The sequence below is a fragment of the Triturus cristatus genome, chromosome 4_2 (assembly GCF_964204655.1).
Source record: "Triturus cristatus chromosome 4_2, aTriCri1.1, whole genome shotgun sequence".
NCBI lineage: Eukaryota > Metazoa > Chordata > Amphibia > Caudata > Salamandridae > Triturus > Triturus cristatus.
The window spans coordinates 243,662,359-243,680,580 of NC_140586.1; the positions used below are offsets into that span (position 1 = coordinate 243,662,359).

Consider the following 18,222-nt stretch of genomic DNA (forward strand, 5'->3'; position numbering starts at 1 on the left):
ACTGAACAGAAACTCTGGACCTTCGACATTCGACGAAAGAAGAAGACTGAAGAATCTCCCTTGTGGCCAAGGAGTGGCTACCCTGTGCAAACAGGCACCATCAAGTGACTACCCTTTGCTTTGCGAGACGTTCGACGAGGAACCGATTGCAGAGCCCGACCAGAGCCTTGATTTCCAGACTTCTCTGACCCTCATCCACATCTGCAGCAGAGCTGAGATCCGTGGAGGCGACGAGCGACGTGGGACCGGCTACCTGGGAAAAGTGGCTAGTAACTTACAGCGCAGCTTCTGAGGCACCCTCGAAGTTGTGCACCGGGGATTGAGAAGCCCCACCCCCAAGCACCATCTGCACCGAAGATCAGCCCCCCACACTCCACGAGTCCTGCGTGGGGCCCTTCAGCATTTTCCTGCTTGCCGCGTTGTCCGGTTGCTTGCCCGCTGGCTGGTGGCCTTTGTGACGACGCTCCCTGAAATCTTCTGCGCTGGTTTGGCTCCTCCAGACTGGCTCCCGCTTCTCTGCAAAGCAGAAGCACCCCAGACCCTCCTGGTCTGCACCAGAAGCAAGTCCTTTGTTCTTCGTGGGTTCCGCTTGCCAAGGCTTGGTGAGTCCTAGTCCAACTTCGACGCCGCCGACAGCAAGAGCCTTCGTGGGACAGCTCGCCTCCTGGTCCTGGTCGCCCTCGACGCTTCCTGGTCCTCCTGGCTGCAGCGACAAGCTTCACCTTCACCTGCAACTCTTCACGACATCGCCTGGTTCCTTCCTGGTTCCACGTGATCACTGGCTAGTGATCTTGACTCTGTCCCCTCTGCTTGCAGGTATCTTCTCTTCTTGATCCCAGGCTTGGGATCCACCGGACACTCTTCACTGACTGCCTGTCAGCATCTTTTCTTCAGGCATCCATAGGAGTCGACGACGAAACCCGACGCAACTTCACCCCTATGCACCCGCAGCCTGTGGGCTAGGTAACTTGGGTACTCCGGTGCTCATCAGGATAGTGACTATCCTAGTGTCTAAGTTTCAAGTCTCAACTTCCTAGCTACTCCGGAAGTGTCCTAAAACTGTCTATTTCTAAACTGTACTATTGCTAGTGACTTTTACGCATTACGCGTGAGTGTTTCCACTCTGCACACGAATCCCGTGGGCCTCCCACTGCCTATCCTGTGGTAGTCTAGTGTAGCCCCAGCGATTCCCTAGGCCTAGGCCTACTCTATTTCCGTGACAGTGGTTCTTATACCACTTACTTAGTATATGGTTTGCGTGGCCCCTAGGGCCTAACTGTATTACTTACCTGTGTGACTTACTGTATGCATTAATAAGACTGTGTTGTACTTACCTCTAATCTCATAAAGAGTGCTGAGGGTTTTCTTAGAATAAATACACTTTATTTTATATATATATCTGTTGTGGTGTCCTTTCATTTGGTATTCAAGGGATTATATATGGTATCACAGCTGGCTTCACATGCCATTCAGAGTTTAGCCTAAGACTGCTCTTGTCCATGCTACCACTAGGATAGCTGGTCTATAAGGTTGACTTTACAACCAATCACCATAAGGGTATTTGGACTGATATAAGGTGTACACTAGAACTAGTGACATCATACATCAGGCCAACTTCTCACAGGCCGTTACGACCGGGCCCTGTGGGAGTCCCTGCAGCAGTATGCGGACCTGCTGCCCCGGGACAGGAAGGAGGACTTCTTGGAAACAGTGCGCGAAGGCATGCTGGTTTCTAATCAGGTGATCGGCGCGGCGGCGGATGTATCCTTGTTGGCCGCCCACGCCTACTGTCATGGCGTCCACCAGAGGCGGCATTCGTGGCTGCGCCTGACGTCCCTCAAACCAGAGGCGCAGCACAGAGTGGCCAACCTGCCCTTTTCGGGGGAAACCCTGTTCGGGAAGCATGCGGATGATGAGATGGCCCGCATGAAGGCGGAGGCGGAAACCCTGACGGCCGTCGGGTTGGAGAAGGCCGAGAAGAAGAAGCGCCCGTTCCAGAGGCGGTTCGGGTCTTCGGGCAGAGGGCGTGGGCAGGGTTCGGGACAGCAGCAGCACCAACAGCAGCAGTTCCGGAAGCCCTTCCAGAAGCGCCAGAGGGGTAGAGGAGGCCAGCAGGCGACTACCACTCCCAAGGGCCCGGCCGGGTCTCGGCCCTGAGCGGCTACTTCCCCCTCAACCGTTACCCACTCCAGTGGGGGGAAGCATTCAACTTTTTCCGGCAGAGTGGAGAAAAATTACTCCGGACAAGTGGGTGCTGAATATTGTTTGCAATGGATACAGTCTTCGGTTTATCAGCCCGCCTCCAGCGATTCCGCCGGTCAGCTCTCGGTTCCAGCTGAGAGAGCTCCAGGCGGAGGCAGACATCTTGTTGAGAAAAAAGGCGGTAGAAGAGGTACCTCTGTCTCAAAGGGGAAGAGGTCTGTACTCTCGGTTCTTCCTCGTTCGCAAGAAGGACAGGAACGAGTTCAGGCCCATTCTGGATTTGCGACAGGCAAACAAATGGATTCGCAGAGAAAAGTTTCGCATGCTATCGTTGCACCAGATTTACCCTCAGCTGCAACGGGGAGACTGGCTCTGTGCCATAGATCTACAGGATGCGTACTTCCATGTGCCCATAGCACGGAAGCACAGGAAGTTCCTGCGATTCCAAGTCGGCGCCAATCACTATCAATACACAGTACTGCCGTTCGGGCTAAAGTCTGCGCCCAGGACCTTCTCGAAGTGCATGGCGGTGGTGGCGGCACATCTGCGAAGGAACAAGGTGTTTGTCTACCCGTATCTGGACGATTGGCTGATCAAGGCTTCATCCTTCTCGGAAGCGCAAGATCACTTCCGATGGACGTGCGCTCTCTTGCACAAGCTGGGGTTACACGTCAACATGTCCAAATCGGTCCCGACTCCGGTCCAGTACATACAGTACCTGGGAGCCTCCATCGATACGCGGTCAGCAAGTGTGTCTCCTTCGGAGGAGAGACGGTTATCACTCCTTCGGAAGGCTCAGGACCTCAGGACTGCTCCATCGACGACAGTGAGGAAGGTGTCTTCTCTACTGGGATCGATGGCCTCCTGTATCTTCCTCACGCCTCACGCACGGCTCCACATGAGACCACTGCAGGAGTGCTTGGAGGATCAGTGGGATCAGAGGACAGGCTCTTGGGACGACAAGATACGACTGTCGCTGCATGCTCTTCAGTCTCTGAAGTGGTGGTGTTTGGCGGAAAACCTCCTCAAGGGGGTTCCCTTCCACAAGGACATTCCCACGACGAGTGTCGTGACGGATGCGTCTCTCCAGGGCTGGGGAGCGCATTCCGGGGACTTGCAGATTCAAGGAAAGTGGTCTGCTTTGGAATCGACGTACCACATCAATTTCCTGGAACTCAGATCTGTCTTTCTGGCACTGAATGCCTTCCTTCCGTCCTTCCAGACCAACTCGCTGCTGATACAGACGGACAATACAACCACGATGTATTACCTCAACAAGCAGGGGGGGGTCGAGATCGCAGGAGGCGCAGGCGATCTGGCGCTGGCTGCTGGCCCGAGGACTGACGATTACGGCCACGCATCTGCCAGGGGTGCAGAATGCTCTGGCGGACGCCTTGAGCAGGCTGATTCAGGAAAACCACGAATGGGTCATAAACGACGAAGTACTAGGGGACGTCTTCGCAAGGTGGGGGACTCCAGTTGTAGATCTGTTCGCCACCGCCGACAACAGCAAATGCCGAGACTTCGCATCCAGGTACTACCAGCGGGGGACGCTGGGGAATGCGCTATGGATCGATTGGTCGAACAGCTTTCTGTACGCTTTTCCACCCATTCCCCTGATTCCGGCAGTGCTCATCAAGCTGTCCCAGTCCAGGGCGCGGATGATCCTGATCGCCCCGGAGTGGCCCAGGCAGTGGTGGTTCACGGACCTACTTCACCGGTCTCTCTTTCCTCACATGCGGTTGCCGTGCAGGCCGGACCTTCTCACGAAGTTCGGGGGGCGGATGGTGCACCCCAACCTCTCGTCTTTGAGTTTGGCGGCATGGCTCCTGAAATAGTGCAATATGGCCATCTGAATCTACCAGACGATTGTATGGACATACTGAAGGAGTCTAAACGACCTTCCACTAGGACATCCTATGCTTACAAGTGGAAGAGGTTCTGTATCTGGTGTAAGTCCAAGAACTTTGATCCGACGACATGTAAGGAAGATGTCATCCTTCCGTACCTTTTACATCTGGCGCAGTCTGGCCTTAATTTCCATTCCATTAAGGTTCATCTGGCTGCTTTGACGGCTTACAGGAAATGCCCTTCACAGACTTCCTTCTTTCAGATCCCTGTGGTCAAGGATTTTTTGGAAGGCTTGAAGAAAGTGTTTCCTCCCGTCAGACTTCCTTCGCCTTCCTGGGACTTGAATGTGGTGCTGTCCAGACTGATGAAGGAGCCTTTTGAACCCATTCACAAGGCTTCATTGCAGCACCTATCCTGGAAGGCGGCGTTCCTAGTGGCCATTACATCGGCCCGCAGGGTGAGTGAACTTCAGGCATTATGTTGTCAAGAACCTTATACTGTATTTCATGCTGCTAAGGTTGTGATGCGTACTCACCCTAAATTTCTTCCTAAGGTTATCTCTGACTTTCATGTCAACCAGACCATAACTTTATCTACGTTCTTTCAGAATCCCTCTTCGCCAGCGGAAAGGTCTCTCCATTCCCTGGATGTTCGGAGGGTGTTGAAATTTTATCTGGATAAGACCAAGGATATTCGTAGATCTGACCAATTGTTTGTTAATTATGGATCAGTCAGGACTGGTCTTGCGACCTCTAAGCAGTCCATTTCTCGGTGGATTGTGTCCTGCATACAATTGTGTTATCAAAAGGCTAATAAGACCTTAGGGGGTAAGCCTAAGGCTCATTCCACCAGGGGCAAAGCTGCCACGACGGCTTTGCTGCGTAATGTTCCTATTGCAGAGATCTGCAAGGCGGCCACTTGGAAGTCGGTCCATACCTTTGCTGCGCATTACTGTCTGGACTTGGATGCCAGGGCAGATGCTCAGGTTGGGCAGGCTTCGCTGCGAAATTTGTTCGCACAGTAGTGGTTTTTGTCTTGTTGTTCTCCACCGCTGTTGTTGAGTGGGGATGGGCTTGCCATTCTATTCACTAGATTATGACTATACACAGAGATCCCTACTACAGAAGGAGTAGTTTCTTTTCTGTAACTCCAGTTCTGTAGTAGGGGTATCTCTGTTATAGTCATAAGCGCCCGCCCTCCTCCCGGTGGAGAGATATTTATTCATATGAAGAATGCTACAGGTCTGGCGTGCTACGCCTTCAAAAAGAACTGAAAGTAAATGGGACCTGCTGGGCATTCTGGGATACTGGGGAAAGTTCTGGAAATCTGGAAAGTTTTCTTAAAGGCACAGTATCCTGTTCTAAGCCACATAATGGTAGCCTATGGGGCTTGTCTGTCCACTCCTTCCTCTCTATCATTCCAGAGGCTTTTGCTGGTAGAGGCAGGGTTTTTTCCTATGTGGAGAAAAGCTGAACAGGCAGTTGAAGTACTGGACAGTGTAGCCTGTGGGTATAGGCTGCATTATCTGTCTTTAAATTAAATTCTCTCTTAAAGGTGTATGCAGGTCTGCATGATTTGTCACCTTTAGAGATTATTTTTTATTGCTCCGGGGTCCACTAGATTATGACTATAACAGAGATACCCCTACTACAGAACTGGAGTTACAGAAAAGAAACTACTCCATCCTGCTGTCTCGGGTTCCATATATGGCAAAGGAACTGGGGTTTAACACAGGCATAAAGTAGGGGACGGGTATGGAAGAATATATCCAATTACACTAATGAGGGTATGTAGCGCCGTAAGGGTAAGGCACCTCTGATACTCATGTTTGCCTATCCTAGTTGGTGCGACCGAGAATCGTAATAGTGTGCCTGAAGCTAGGGCTTGTTAAGAGCTCGCGCGGTTGGGAGTCTGCGGAATCAGTTGGGCAGGGCCTGTGACTGTGTACTCTGGATTAGCTGTGTGGATGCGTCGTCTGGTGGGTCTGCCCCCGGGGAGAGTCGCCTAAACTGGTACAGTAACATGGCCCATTCCATTGATATGGGATGCTTGCGGGTCCCTTTCACCTCCTCCTCCCGTAATGTCTCCTCCTCCGCCGCCGCCCATTTGTGTGTAGCGCCCATCCACGCCGCCACCGGAGGACCGGTAGGGGGAGTTTCAGGCTTTAAACCTGATGTACAAGCCTCCACATTAAACCATCCATTTGATCAAGAACATTTATTCGGTCCAAAGGTAGATGAGGCCCTCGAGAAGATGAAGAAAGACACAGATACGGCGAATTCTATGGGAGCCCTACAGTCACACCCTCCTAGGCGCTCCTTTCGCCGCTCTGGGGCTCGGGCAGAGGCTACTCCTCAGATACCGCGTCCACGTCCTACAAATCCCCTGCTCAATCCACCTTCGCAAGGGGTTATCAAAGAGGCAGCTATAGAGGCAATAACAATAAAAGCAGAGGCAAAACAAATACCGCCCGCTTTGCCATACCGCCTACCCAATGACTTTCCCCTGCTCCCTCCAGACCATCCCTCTCCGGTCGGGGGCACACTACAAAATTTCCTTCACGTCTGGGAGTCCATCACATCCGACAGATGGTTGACCCAAATTATTCGTTCAGGGTACTGCCTAGAACTCACATCTACCCCCCCCCCCCCCCAACATTCCACCCAGGCAACGCCCAATGTCACAAGAACATTCCACGTTACTAAAACAGGAGGTAATCTCCCTCCTACAAAAAGAGGCAATAGAACAGGTCCCTGACGATCAGCAAAATGTAGGGGTCTACTCCCTATATTTTCTGATACCAAAAAGAGACGAGACTCTACGACCTATCTTAGATCTCCGGCCTCTAAACACATACATACATTCGGACCATTTTCACATGGTAACACTTCAGCAGGTACTTCCGCTCCTCTCCCAGAACGACTTTCTCACCACACTGGACTTGAAAGACGCATACTTTCACATTCCGGTACACCATGCCCACAGAAAGTACCTCAGATTTGTAGTGGACGTGCAACACTACCAGTTCAAGGTGCTCCCGTTCGGGGTCACAACAGCACCAAGGGTATTCACCAAGTGCCTAGCGGTAGTGGCGGCACATCTCAGAAGACAGCACATTCACGTCTTCCCATATTTGGACGACTGGCTGATAAAAGCCGCGTCCTACAACCAATGTGTCCACCACACCGCCACTACAATCCAACTACTTCACCAACTAGGCTTCACTGTGAACCACCAAAAGTCCCAGCTAACACCATCCCACATAAAGCAATACCTCGGTGCCACCATAGACACCTCAAAAGACATAGCCTACCCCAATCCGGCAGGATTGCAAGTATTCAGGCTTTGCGTCAAAAATTTATACTTCAACACTCCCTCCCAGCAAGAGTGTTTATGCAACTGATAGGGATGATGGCCTCTTGCATTTTCATAGTGCCTCATGCAAGACTCCAGATGTGTCCACTCCAAGAGTGCTTAGCGCGCCAATGGAACCAGGCCCAGGGGCAACTGACAGATCTGGTGTTGGTAGACGGTCGCACCCATCGCTCTCTGCAGTGGTGGAACACCACAAATCTTTCCAGAGGTCGACCGTTCCTGGACCTGGTTCCACAAATAATCCTGACAACAGACTCATCGCTCTCCGGCTGGGGAGCTCATCTACTACACCTCACAGTGCAGGGCACATGGACGCCGCAACAAAAGTTACTCCACATCAATCATCTGGAGTTACTGGCAATCTTTCTAGCCCTAAAATCCTTTCACACACAGATTTTAGGCAAGGCAGTCCTTATTCGCACAGACGACATGACCGCCATGTACTACATTCAAAAACAAGGCGGCACACACTCTCCACAGCTCTCTCAACTAGCACAGAGCATATGGAGATGGGCTATTCCACACAAAATCTTTCTCCTAGCCCAGCATGTCCCAGGAGTCCAAAACACCATGGCAGATCTGCTCAGCAGACAGACGCAGCAAATCCACGAGTGGGAACTTCACCCGCAGGTTCTTCACCCGTTCTTTCAGATGTGGGGGCATCCACAGATAGACCTATTCGCCACCCACGAAAACACAAAATGCCCAAGCTTCGCCGCCAGATACCCACACCCATTTTCCAAAGGCAATGCGATATGGATGAACTAGTCAGGCAAATTTGCGTACGCCTTTCCACCTCTCCCACTTATTCCATTAGTGGTGCGAAAGCTACAACAGCACTCCCTCACACTGATTCTAGTAGCTCCAACATGGGCCAGACAACCGTGGTACACCACGCTGCTGGAACATTCGGTAGTGCCACACCAAAAGTTGCACCTCTCACCATGCCTCCTAACCCAGAACCATGGAGAGATCAGACACCCGGACCCAGCTCAGCTCAACCTTGCGCTCTGGCTCCTGAGATCCTAGAATTCGGATACCTTAACCTTCCCCCCGACTGTATGAACGTTATCAGAGAAGCTAGACGCCCTACCACTAGAGCCTGCTACGCTGCCAAGTGGAAAAGATTTGTTGTTTATTGCCATAACAACACAATCAACCCTCTAGACGCATCCATACAGCATATCATATGCTACTTACTCCATCTACAAAGATGTAACCTAGCATATACATCCATTCGGCTACACCTCGCAGCAATTGCCGCTTACCTACAAAACAGACAGCACCTATCACTTTTCAGAGTGCCTGCCATTAAAGCCTTCATGGAAGGCCTAAAACGAATAATTCCCCCCAGAGTGCCACCCTCACCTGTGTGGAACTTAAATATAGTTCTCACAAGGCCAATGGGACCGCCTTTCGAACGTTTGCATAAATGCGAACTGCAATTCCTCACATGGAAAACAGCTTTCCTTGTAGCCATCACCTCCCTTAGAAGGGTCAGTGAGATACAAGCACTCACTATACAAGAACCTTTTCTCCAAATGCACCCGAAAAAGGTTGTCCTCCGTACCAACCCAAAATTCCTACCCAAAGTCATTTCACCCTTTCATCTAAACCAATCGGTAGAATTACCGGTTTTCTTCTCGCAACCTCAAACTGTTGCAGAAAGGGCTCTACACACACTGGATGTTAAAAGGGCCTTGCTTTACTATATCCAGAGAACACAACTTTTCAGAAAGACAAAGCAACTGTTTGTCTCTTTCTCTCAACCTCATAAAGGCAACCCCATCTCTAAAGCAGGGGTAGCTAGGTGGATTGTAAAATGCATACAGATTTGCTACCACAAAGCAAAACGCACGCTATCTGTTCCCCCTAAAGCCCACTCTACAAGAAAGATAGGGGCTTCTATGGCTTTTCTAGGGAACATCCCATTAGATGATATCTGCAAGGCAGCTACATGGTCAACACTGCACACTTTCACTAAACATTACTGTGTAGATGTGCAAACCAAGCAACAAGCTAGTGTGGGCCAGGCTGTACTAAAAACCCTATTTCAAACCACTGCAACAGATACCGGTGATCGCCGCTAAGGTTGGGAACTGCTATATAGTCTATGCAAAAGTGTGTAATCTGCAGCTCATATGCCTCGAACGGAATATGCTACTTACCAGTATGCATCTGTTCTTGGCATGTAGAGCTGCAGATCTACACACGCCCACCCGCCTCCCCGGCTACCTGTATCTGTTCCAGTCTATCTTATTTAGATACAACACACATGGGTTTCTTCACTGTTATTACTACGCTCCATCTTTCCCTGTTGGCGAAAAACAATCTGAGGATGAAGCCGAAGCCCATGCGCAATACGAACCAAGGGAGGAGTCACCGACCTCGTGACTTCCAAAGACTTTCCAAGAGGAAAAACAAACTGCAAACATCCGGGCCCAACACCAGATGGCGATCTATGCAAAAGTGTGTCGATCTGCAGCTCTACATGCCAAGAACAGATGCATACTGGTAAGTAGCATATTCCCTTTGTTTTCTCTAAATTTATTTTCAGGGAGTTGTTTTTGCTATAAGCATAGAGAGACTCTAATTTCCTTCGCAGGCACAAGGGTGGGTAATCTACCAATATCAGGTCATCCTATACAGTATGTATGGAATATGCACTTCCCCAATTTTAGTGAAAAGGATTTTGATAATTTTAAAACTGCAGGTAAATCTGCCAAAATAGACTAAAAAGAGTTGGGCCAGGATACACCCCTGCCGGAGGCCTTTACTGATTGAAATCTTCCTTGATAATTGCCCAGTCTTGTCTACTCTACCGGTACCCCAATTGTCAGTATATAGTGCGTGGATCATACCAAGTAACTCATGAAATATCTTCCAGACGCTGTATTTCTCCCAGTGCAGTCCCCTATCAACTGTGTTTAAAGACATGTGGAAATATATAAAGCTGCGGCATAGCCTCTGATTTATTGCCATAGAATGCCTAATAATAGCCCATAGGGCAATACAGTGGTCCACAGTGCAGTACCCTTCTCGAAACCCTCCGTGCTCAATAGATATGAGCTTGTTTTTTCGTATAAGCAAGTGTTTTGCAAAGATCTTCACAGAAATTTCCATGAGGCCATTCAGTGTATCATGTGAAGGTAGTTTACCATTCACTTTTTTCAAAATGGATTTCACAACAGAGCCTTTCCTAGCAGGTGCCCTCAATTTTGAGGGCGGATGCTTTCAATTGCCTCTCACTGGTTGACCACGAGTGGGAGCTGCATCCCAAAGTTTCAAGGTGATTGTCCCTGGAATAGTCGTCTTCAATTTTGTTCCCATACGCTTTTTTCTTAATGGCCCCCTGGACAATACCTTCAGGTGCAACTGGCCTTGGAGCCACCTGTACGTATTTTAATCAGTTTTGTTTTTGTTGAATGTGGGGAAGGTGCAAGAGGATGGTGCTCAGTTGATTCTGATCACCCCAGACTGGGTTCAGAGGACCTGGACACTGTTCTGTTGGCACTCTGCACTTGGCTACCTTTTCCTATCCCTTGCAGAGTGTACCTGCTCTTAATGCATGATGGTCAGGCCCACCACCTCAATCCACAAATGAGGGGACTGCACTGTGCAGTTTAGAATCATTTTGTCTTCCAGATAAAATCTTAGATGTATTCTTAACGGCCAGGAAGCTCATCAACATATCCTTCTACACAGGTCAAAGGGCTAGGTTTAACTTGTAATGCAATATGGAGGTCATCAACTCCCTGAAGTCTAACCTTTCCAGTATCTTCTGGTTTGCGTTATCTGTTGTACAGGGGAGTCTAGCAGTTGTTGCAGTCAAGCACTATCTGGCCCCCATGTCTGCTTTCATGTGTTTGCCTGACCAACCTTCATAGTATAAGTGGCCATTAATGGAACAATTTCCTGAAAGGTTTGTGCTGTTTGTTCTCTTCCATTCTACATGGTATTTTTAAATTTGATTTTGAACCCATTATGACCTTCTGATGGCCCCCTTTGAGCTCACACTATTATCTGATTTGATTCCTTATTATGAAATCGGTTCTGTTAGTGGCAAGTACTGCAGCTCATAGCTTTGGAGAACTTAAGTCTTAATTTTGTCCCCCTTTACAGTTTTCTATCCGGATAAGTTGATTTATTATAACTGTTCCACCTTCTTACCTAAGGTGGTTTCTTTATTTGATATGACTCGGGGCCAGATGTACAACACTTTTTAGCGGTCGCAAACGGGAAATTGGCCAGTTTGATACCGCTAAGAAGGGTTGTGGTATGTACAAACCCTATTTTGCAAGTCAGTAACCTATTACCGACATGCAAAATAAGGTTTGTAAGTCGCTATTAGGAAGGGGCGTGCCAAGGGCGTCCCTTCCTAATAGCAAGTCATACTTGTATGTTTGATTGTTTTGCAACCGCAACAGGCAGTTACAAAACAATCGCAGTTACCACCTACTTCAAGTAGGTGGTAAGTTAGTCACAAACAGGAAGGGTTCCCCAGGGGAGTCCTTCCCCTTTGTGAATGTATGCAAAAGTATTTTTTAAGAGCAGGTAGTGGTCCAATGGTATGGAAAGCTGGCTTTCAGTTGCAGTAACCCCCCACGTTTTGCCAGACTACTGATGCACTTTGACTCTGTGTGCCCTGGGTCCCTGCCAATCAGGTTCTCAGGGCCTGTGTTCTTTCGCAAAACTGTACCTTGTAACCCCAATAGGCACCTCTCTGGCCGCATGTCAGTCCGTTTTAAAAGGTACCATGGGTACCAAGGGCACTGTGGCCAGGGAAAGCCTCCAAGGGCTGCAGCACATATTGTGCCACCCTTAGAAGCCCTTTACCTTTACATACACACCCAGCCATTGCAGGCTGTGTGTTTTGGTGCAGAACAAAATGGCACACATCTCTGTGTGCCATGTCTACAAACCACTGCCCTGGCAAAGGACAGCCACCCCTCTAGCTGGGTGCAATATACCAGTGGTGAGGGTAAAGGTGCATGAGCCCTGTACCCCTACAGTGTCTAGACCAATTCTAAGACATTGTCATTGCAGTAATGCCATTAAGAGTATATGGTGCTGGGAGTTTGTCATTACGAACTCCACAGCACCATAATGGCTTTACTGAAAGCTGGGAAGTTTGGTATCAAACCTCTCAGCACATTAAACCCACATTTATGCCAGTGTGGTATTTAATGAAAAATGCACTCTGAGGGCATCTTAGTGATGCCCCCTGAAAAAACGACCAACCTCTGATGGGTTCCCTGACTGGTTCACACCAGCCTGCCACTAGGAGACATGTTTCTGGACCCCTGGGGTGGGAGCCTTAGCTCCCTGAGTCAGAAACAAGGCCTTCTTTCCTGGGTGGAGGTGTTCACACCTCCCCCAGGCCAGGAAAAGTCATCTGTGGCAGGGGAGCTTGAAAGACCTTGCGGCCTTTGTAATGCGACCACCAACCTCTCCTGCTATCAGGAGCAGGCCCCCTTCTTTTCACCCCTCCTTTTCAGCAGGAAGACAGGCAGGAAAAATTATCCAGCCTAGAAGGTGTGCCCACCACTGCCAATCCCACACCTTAGGCGGGGGAGGCGAGGTGAAGTCCACTCTTCAGTGTCTGCCGTCTTGCAGCTGGCAGGCTCTCCCCAATCAGGATTAGGGATTGTGCCCACTCCCCCACGTGGGGTGAGCACACCAAGGGTGTAGTCACCCTAAGGTCAGTAGCCCATTGGCTACTGACCTTGAGACCCCTAAAACGCCCCCAAAATGCAGTATTTAGGGGGCTGCCCTCAACCAAGAAGACATTCCTGCAACCTACGAAGAAGAAGGATGAAAGAAGACGCCCAACAGAGGAGACTGCTGAGAAATCTGACTTGGCCCCAGCCCTTCCGGCCCGTCTGCAGTTTCCAGAGATCTTGCTCCAAAAGTCGCCTTGTCCTGCGGCCAGCCACCTCCAGAACCCTGGGAGGACTGACTGCCTTCAAAAAAGACCAGATCTCCTGTGAACAGCAGCTCTGTTCAAAATAAACTCCCAAAACAGATGCTGAGCTTGCTGAGGACAAAGAAACCCAATCTGGAACCACCACTGCACCTGTCGCATATGGCCCGAGTTCGAGTGGCCCACTGGTCCTAGTGAGGTCCCCCAGTGCTCCAGAGTCCGAGTCCACCGTGGGTGGGTTGACCCCTCCAGGGTTCCCCGACGTCGCCTGCAGCCTCTGCACGGAGACCCCCTCAACCGCGAGTGGCCTGGTAAGGTGAAATTCGACCTCAAAAGACACCCCTGCATCCAGCCGCCCTGGAGAAGAGAACCCGAGGTGCACCTACGTCCCCGAGCCCTCCAGCTTACCTACCCAGCTGTTGGTTCCTCCCGGAAGTCTTTGTGGACCAAGCCTGCAGCCAAAATCCAAAATCGGCAACTCCCACTGAAAACAACAGGGCACCCAACGCCAAAACAGCACCCTGCACTTAGCCGCCCCTGCACCGCTGCGAGTGCACCTTGTGTGCTAACTCAGATCCCCCTTTGCCCTGAGCCTAACATCAGGTGCTTTGCTCCCACAACCTTGTGGCCTGCTCGTGAGCAGCCACCAACCGGAGGCCCTCTATCTCCCATTGGAAAACATTGGGCCTCTGCACCCTGCGCCCGGCTGCCCTAGTGCCACTGAGGGTGCTTTGAGAGTGCATCCTTGACCCTGAGGAAACCGTGGTTAACCCCAGAGCACCAACTCCCACAAACTTCTACTTACCTGTAAACCGATAACCCAATTTCCTTCCATAGGATTGCATGGAATGCTTTTCTTGAAAATTGAAGTGTGGAGTTGGTTTTGTATAACATGAAAAACTGCAAATATCTAAAAACTGCTTTACTTACCTATTCTCTAGGAAATGTCCCAGTGTGATATCTAGGCATATCACACTGAGTAGAAAAAGTAATCCATAAAGTAATCTGTAAAGTAATCAAACAGTAATTTCCACTGTATTGGAAAGATTTACATACTGAAAAAAATACATTTTCATTCAGCTTGCTTGTATTGTTCAACCAGCCTTGAAAAGTACCATTTACACTTACCTGTACCAGGCTTGCTTGATTCTAGAAAATAAATATAACTAAATAATATTTTTTATACAAACAAATTGGTCTGAGTTCAGTCTTTGAGTGTGTGACATAATTTGCTGCCTGAGTGTGTACAACAAATGCTTAACACTACCCTCTGATAAAGCCTTACTGCTCGCCCACACTACCACAAATGGAGAGTAAGGTGCTATCTACATTTGCCTCTGCCTACCTTTGAGGTTCCACTGGACTCTGTGCACACTATACCTCATTTTGGTACAGTATATACAGAGCCAGCTTCCTACACATGGACCATTGCCTGCCCTTAAAAAATGAAGAGAAAAATGTACATTTTTTCTTTTAAGTGCATCCTGCTTAATTTGGAAAAATAGTTTCTTTATTTGAAAGTCAAACACAGACATGGTGGTCAGCTGTCCCCAGCAGGCCACCATCCATGTTATGTGAGATCCCTAAGGGGTTGCAAATTGCGATCTACCTCATTAATATTAATGAAGTAGGTCTTAAGCGACCCCATTAGGAATCATAAACTGTGTCTGAGACATTCCATTTTGTGAGTCGCAAATTGCAAGTTGCAAAACTTCACATTTTGCAACTTGCAAAATGGAATGCTCTTACATCTGGCCCTCAGTCTATTTCTATTCCATCGTGCTTCCATCCTCCATATCCTTCATTGGTTGGACCTTTGAGCTACGGTGTCTTACTACAAAGACCACACTTGTAGGGACAGTGTGGGTAATCCGCTCTTCTTGGGTTTGCTGGAGCAAAGCAGGGCAAGGCGGTGACCAAATATCCCACTGCATGCTAATTCATCCTCTCTATCGATCTCTGCTCTCCCTTGGCCATGAAATACCCTCTCTAAGGCATTCATACCCATGGCTGCTCACACAGTTCTCTTGAAGCATCCTGATTGCTGACATCAGCAACTCATGTCTCAGACAAGCTATGGCAGGTACTATGTCGAGCTGTGCTGCATGACTTACTTGGTTAACAAGCACTACTTCATGTCACTTCCCAAAGAAGAAACTGTTTTGGGATTCACTCACAGGTGAGGAATCTGTGGGGAGATATAACTTTGAGATTACTCGGTACTTACTGTCGGTAACAACACATTTTATGGTGGATTCATGATCTAACCACAGACTCCTCACTGCCTTCCTCCCTCCCGTCAGGGTGCCATTGTTCTCTTTGTTCCTCTCTGTTTGTCTAGGCTCCTGGTCGCACAGAATGTATTCTGTGAATTCATATGCAGAGGTGCAGTTGTAGCTTGAACCACATGTTGCTCACCATGCGGCACTGGAGAGCCATGGCTGAGGAAAACTTTTCTAGACCAGTCTGAGGCATGGCTAGATAATTCACATGGTGAGGAAACTCCAGGAAGATCATGTATTCTCCATAAATATTGTTACAGAAAGGAAGTTACTTTTTTATCTTGCTCTACGGAAGGCTTAATTGTAATTCTTAAGGGCCTTAAAACAACTCCCCAAGAATGTGGAGGGTTTATGTCCTGCTCGTTTGAGCTGTCTGCAAGCCATGAAACCCCACTGTCTCTCGTCCAATTCCAAACCTGGCCATTCCAGACACTTTGTAACCACGAGAGCGACTGTATTTATGTCAAACGCACAAGCCAGGAGTATAGCTTGTATTTGATTAGTTATATTCACAGTTACTTTTGAACACTTCATTGTCTGGTTCGAAGTATTTTATTCCACAATGATGCTAGCAGACTCTATGTTTTCTAAAGAAGTCCCCTTGTTTTGGAGAGAGGTATTTAAATGTCAGGGTAATCTGTGGTAAAAATAGCAAAACCCTTGTGTTCTGAAGAAGTACTGAAAGTCAGGGTTGAGGAATCATGTCTTGTTACGGGCGGGGTAACCAACTTACCCGTAAAGGGACACTTGTAAGCGCTCTCTGTGTGTGGCAGAATGTAGCCGTTAATCTCTTGGCATTGTTGCCTGAGATATGAAGGATAACAGTTTGTTCAAATAGAGAGGTGTGTGAGTGGCATATGATAAACCATAGGCTGTGTTTCAGGTAGGGTGAGGAAAGTTATCACCAGCAGGGCTAAAGGTGACAGCAGGAATATTACTACTTTGGCTTTGCTGCAGCCTAGGGCGAGAGGTAGTTTGCTGCCCTTCAATGTTACAGGTAATGGCATGGCAGGTTATGCTGACTGGGAGGTGCTTCCCTTTACTGTAAAGTTATGAATGAACAATTGTGTATATTCTCGGTATGTCACAGCATTGGCAGTGCTTAAGATGGAGAAGGTTAGATCTTCAGCTGAGCTAAAGGTAACCGAAGGAGTGTGTTATGCCACTGGATTTACGACTACTAAGAAAGCGGGACACACTGCCTGGCCATTCTTCAGATACCAGGCTGACAGCTTACAGTACCAAGAGACTGCTTATCCTAGGAGCAGAGGGGATCATACTTCTAGTTGTGCAAGTGAGAGGATGCTTGTCTGCTTGCTTGACACATGGCTGTAGGCAGAACTGTGAATACAATTTTTATATTTAGCAGATTTTGTATGTTCCCATGATACTGACTTTCTGCTGTTGAGTGTGTTTGATGGATTTACTCTTATGTGCATCTGCTGTACTGTGAACCCCATCTTTTGTTTTCTTGCCCCTCAGGTGCAAAGACTGTAGTGGCACGCTCTTACCTGGATCCTACATGCCTGGACCAGAAAATGGCACTTTTGTCTGCACCCATCATCGTGGCCGTGCATTGTCTCCAAGTGTGCTGGTCGGTCACCAGGATGACAGTGCAACTAGCGGAAAACAGGACAGTGGTGATGAACGAGGGAAGGAGGGCCAAGAGGACTGTGTAGCCACACCCAAAGAAGCCTCAGGAAGCATGCCTGCATCACCAGGGGCCATCATGGACTGCAAGAGTGATGACAATGAGGCTGAGAGTCTTGCTGCAACAGCATTACGCACCAATGCTTGGGTGAAGTTGAAAGACCAGGATGGCAATGCACTTGAAGTGGAGCATAGCACTCGTACGGATGTATCTCATGTGCCACACCTGACACAGAACGTCAATGAAACAGGACTAGCAAAGCCACGTCCCCAAATTCCTTCTAAACCAGCTCTCCCCATCAAGCCTGCTACTCTTCAGGAACATACAGCCACCATCTCTCCAAAATTCGATTCCGAAGGATCTTCCCTCCCCATGAAGCTTCAGCACCAAAATGGGGTTTCACAGAGTAGTGATTGTTCTGATCCTTGCATTCCTTTAAGCTTTCAGAATCAGAGTGGCACCTCTCATCTAAGCAATGATACTGCAGAGGTCACCTTGCCTGTCAGCCCTCAGAATTGGACAGTTGATGCCTCTCTGAGTTGTGATAACACAGAGATCCTTGCTCTGACAATCCCTGAGAATTCAGTAGATGCCTCATCCTGTGGTAAATACGATGTTGAACAGCCACAAGTGCTTGAGGCTCATTCCAGGTCAGGAGACCAAGACAGCCGCCCCATTCCTGCTGCCAGGCGGCCCATGGGTACTGTGGCAACACCTCAGACCGTTCCAGTTCCAAGGCCACGATCCACTCAGCCTGGAGATGCTGCAACTGAGTCGATGCCCTCTGCCTCCACACAAGTCACGAATGGTAAGGAGATCGTGGAGGGCCTTTCAGGATCATAGGCAGTGGTGCTGGTCTCTGGAGGTTCTGGTGTAGGCCCAAACTTTGTCCAATGTTCAAGATTTCAGCACTTGATCCTGCTTGTAATGTGACCTTC

General features: G+C 49.0%; 1 protein-coding gene across 2 annotated transcripts in view; it reads left to right on the forward strand.

Moving 5' to 3' along the window:
* The window catches only part of MICALL1 (MICAL like 1), a 330,253-nt gene that overhangs the window by 63,626 nt on the left and 248,405 nt on the right, over positions 1–18,222 (forward strand). For both annotated transcript variants that reach the window (XM_085601407.1, XM_085601409.1), the window contains exon 7: positions 17,116–18,092. In XM_085601407.1, the coding sequence (XP_085457533.1) occupies positions 17,116–18,092 (977 nt within the window). The remainder of the gene's footprint in view (positions 1–17,115; positions 18,093–18,222) is intronic.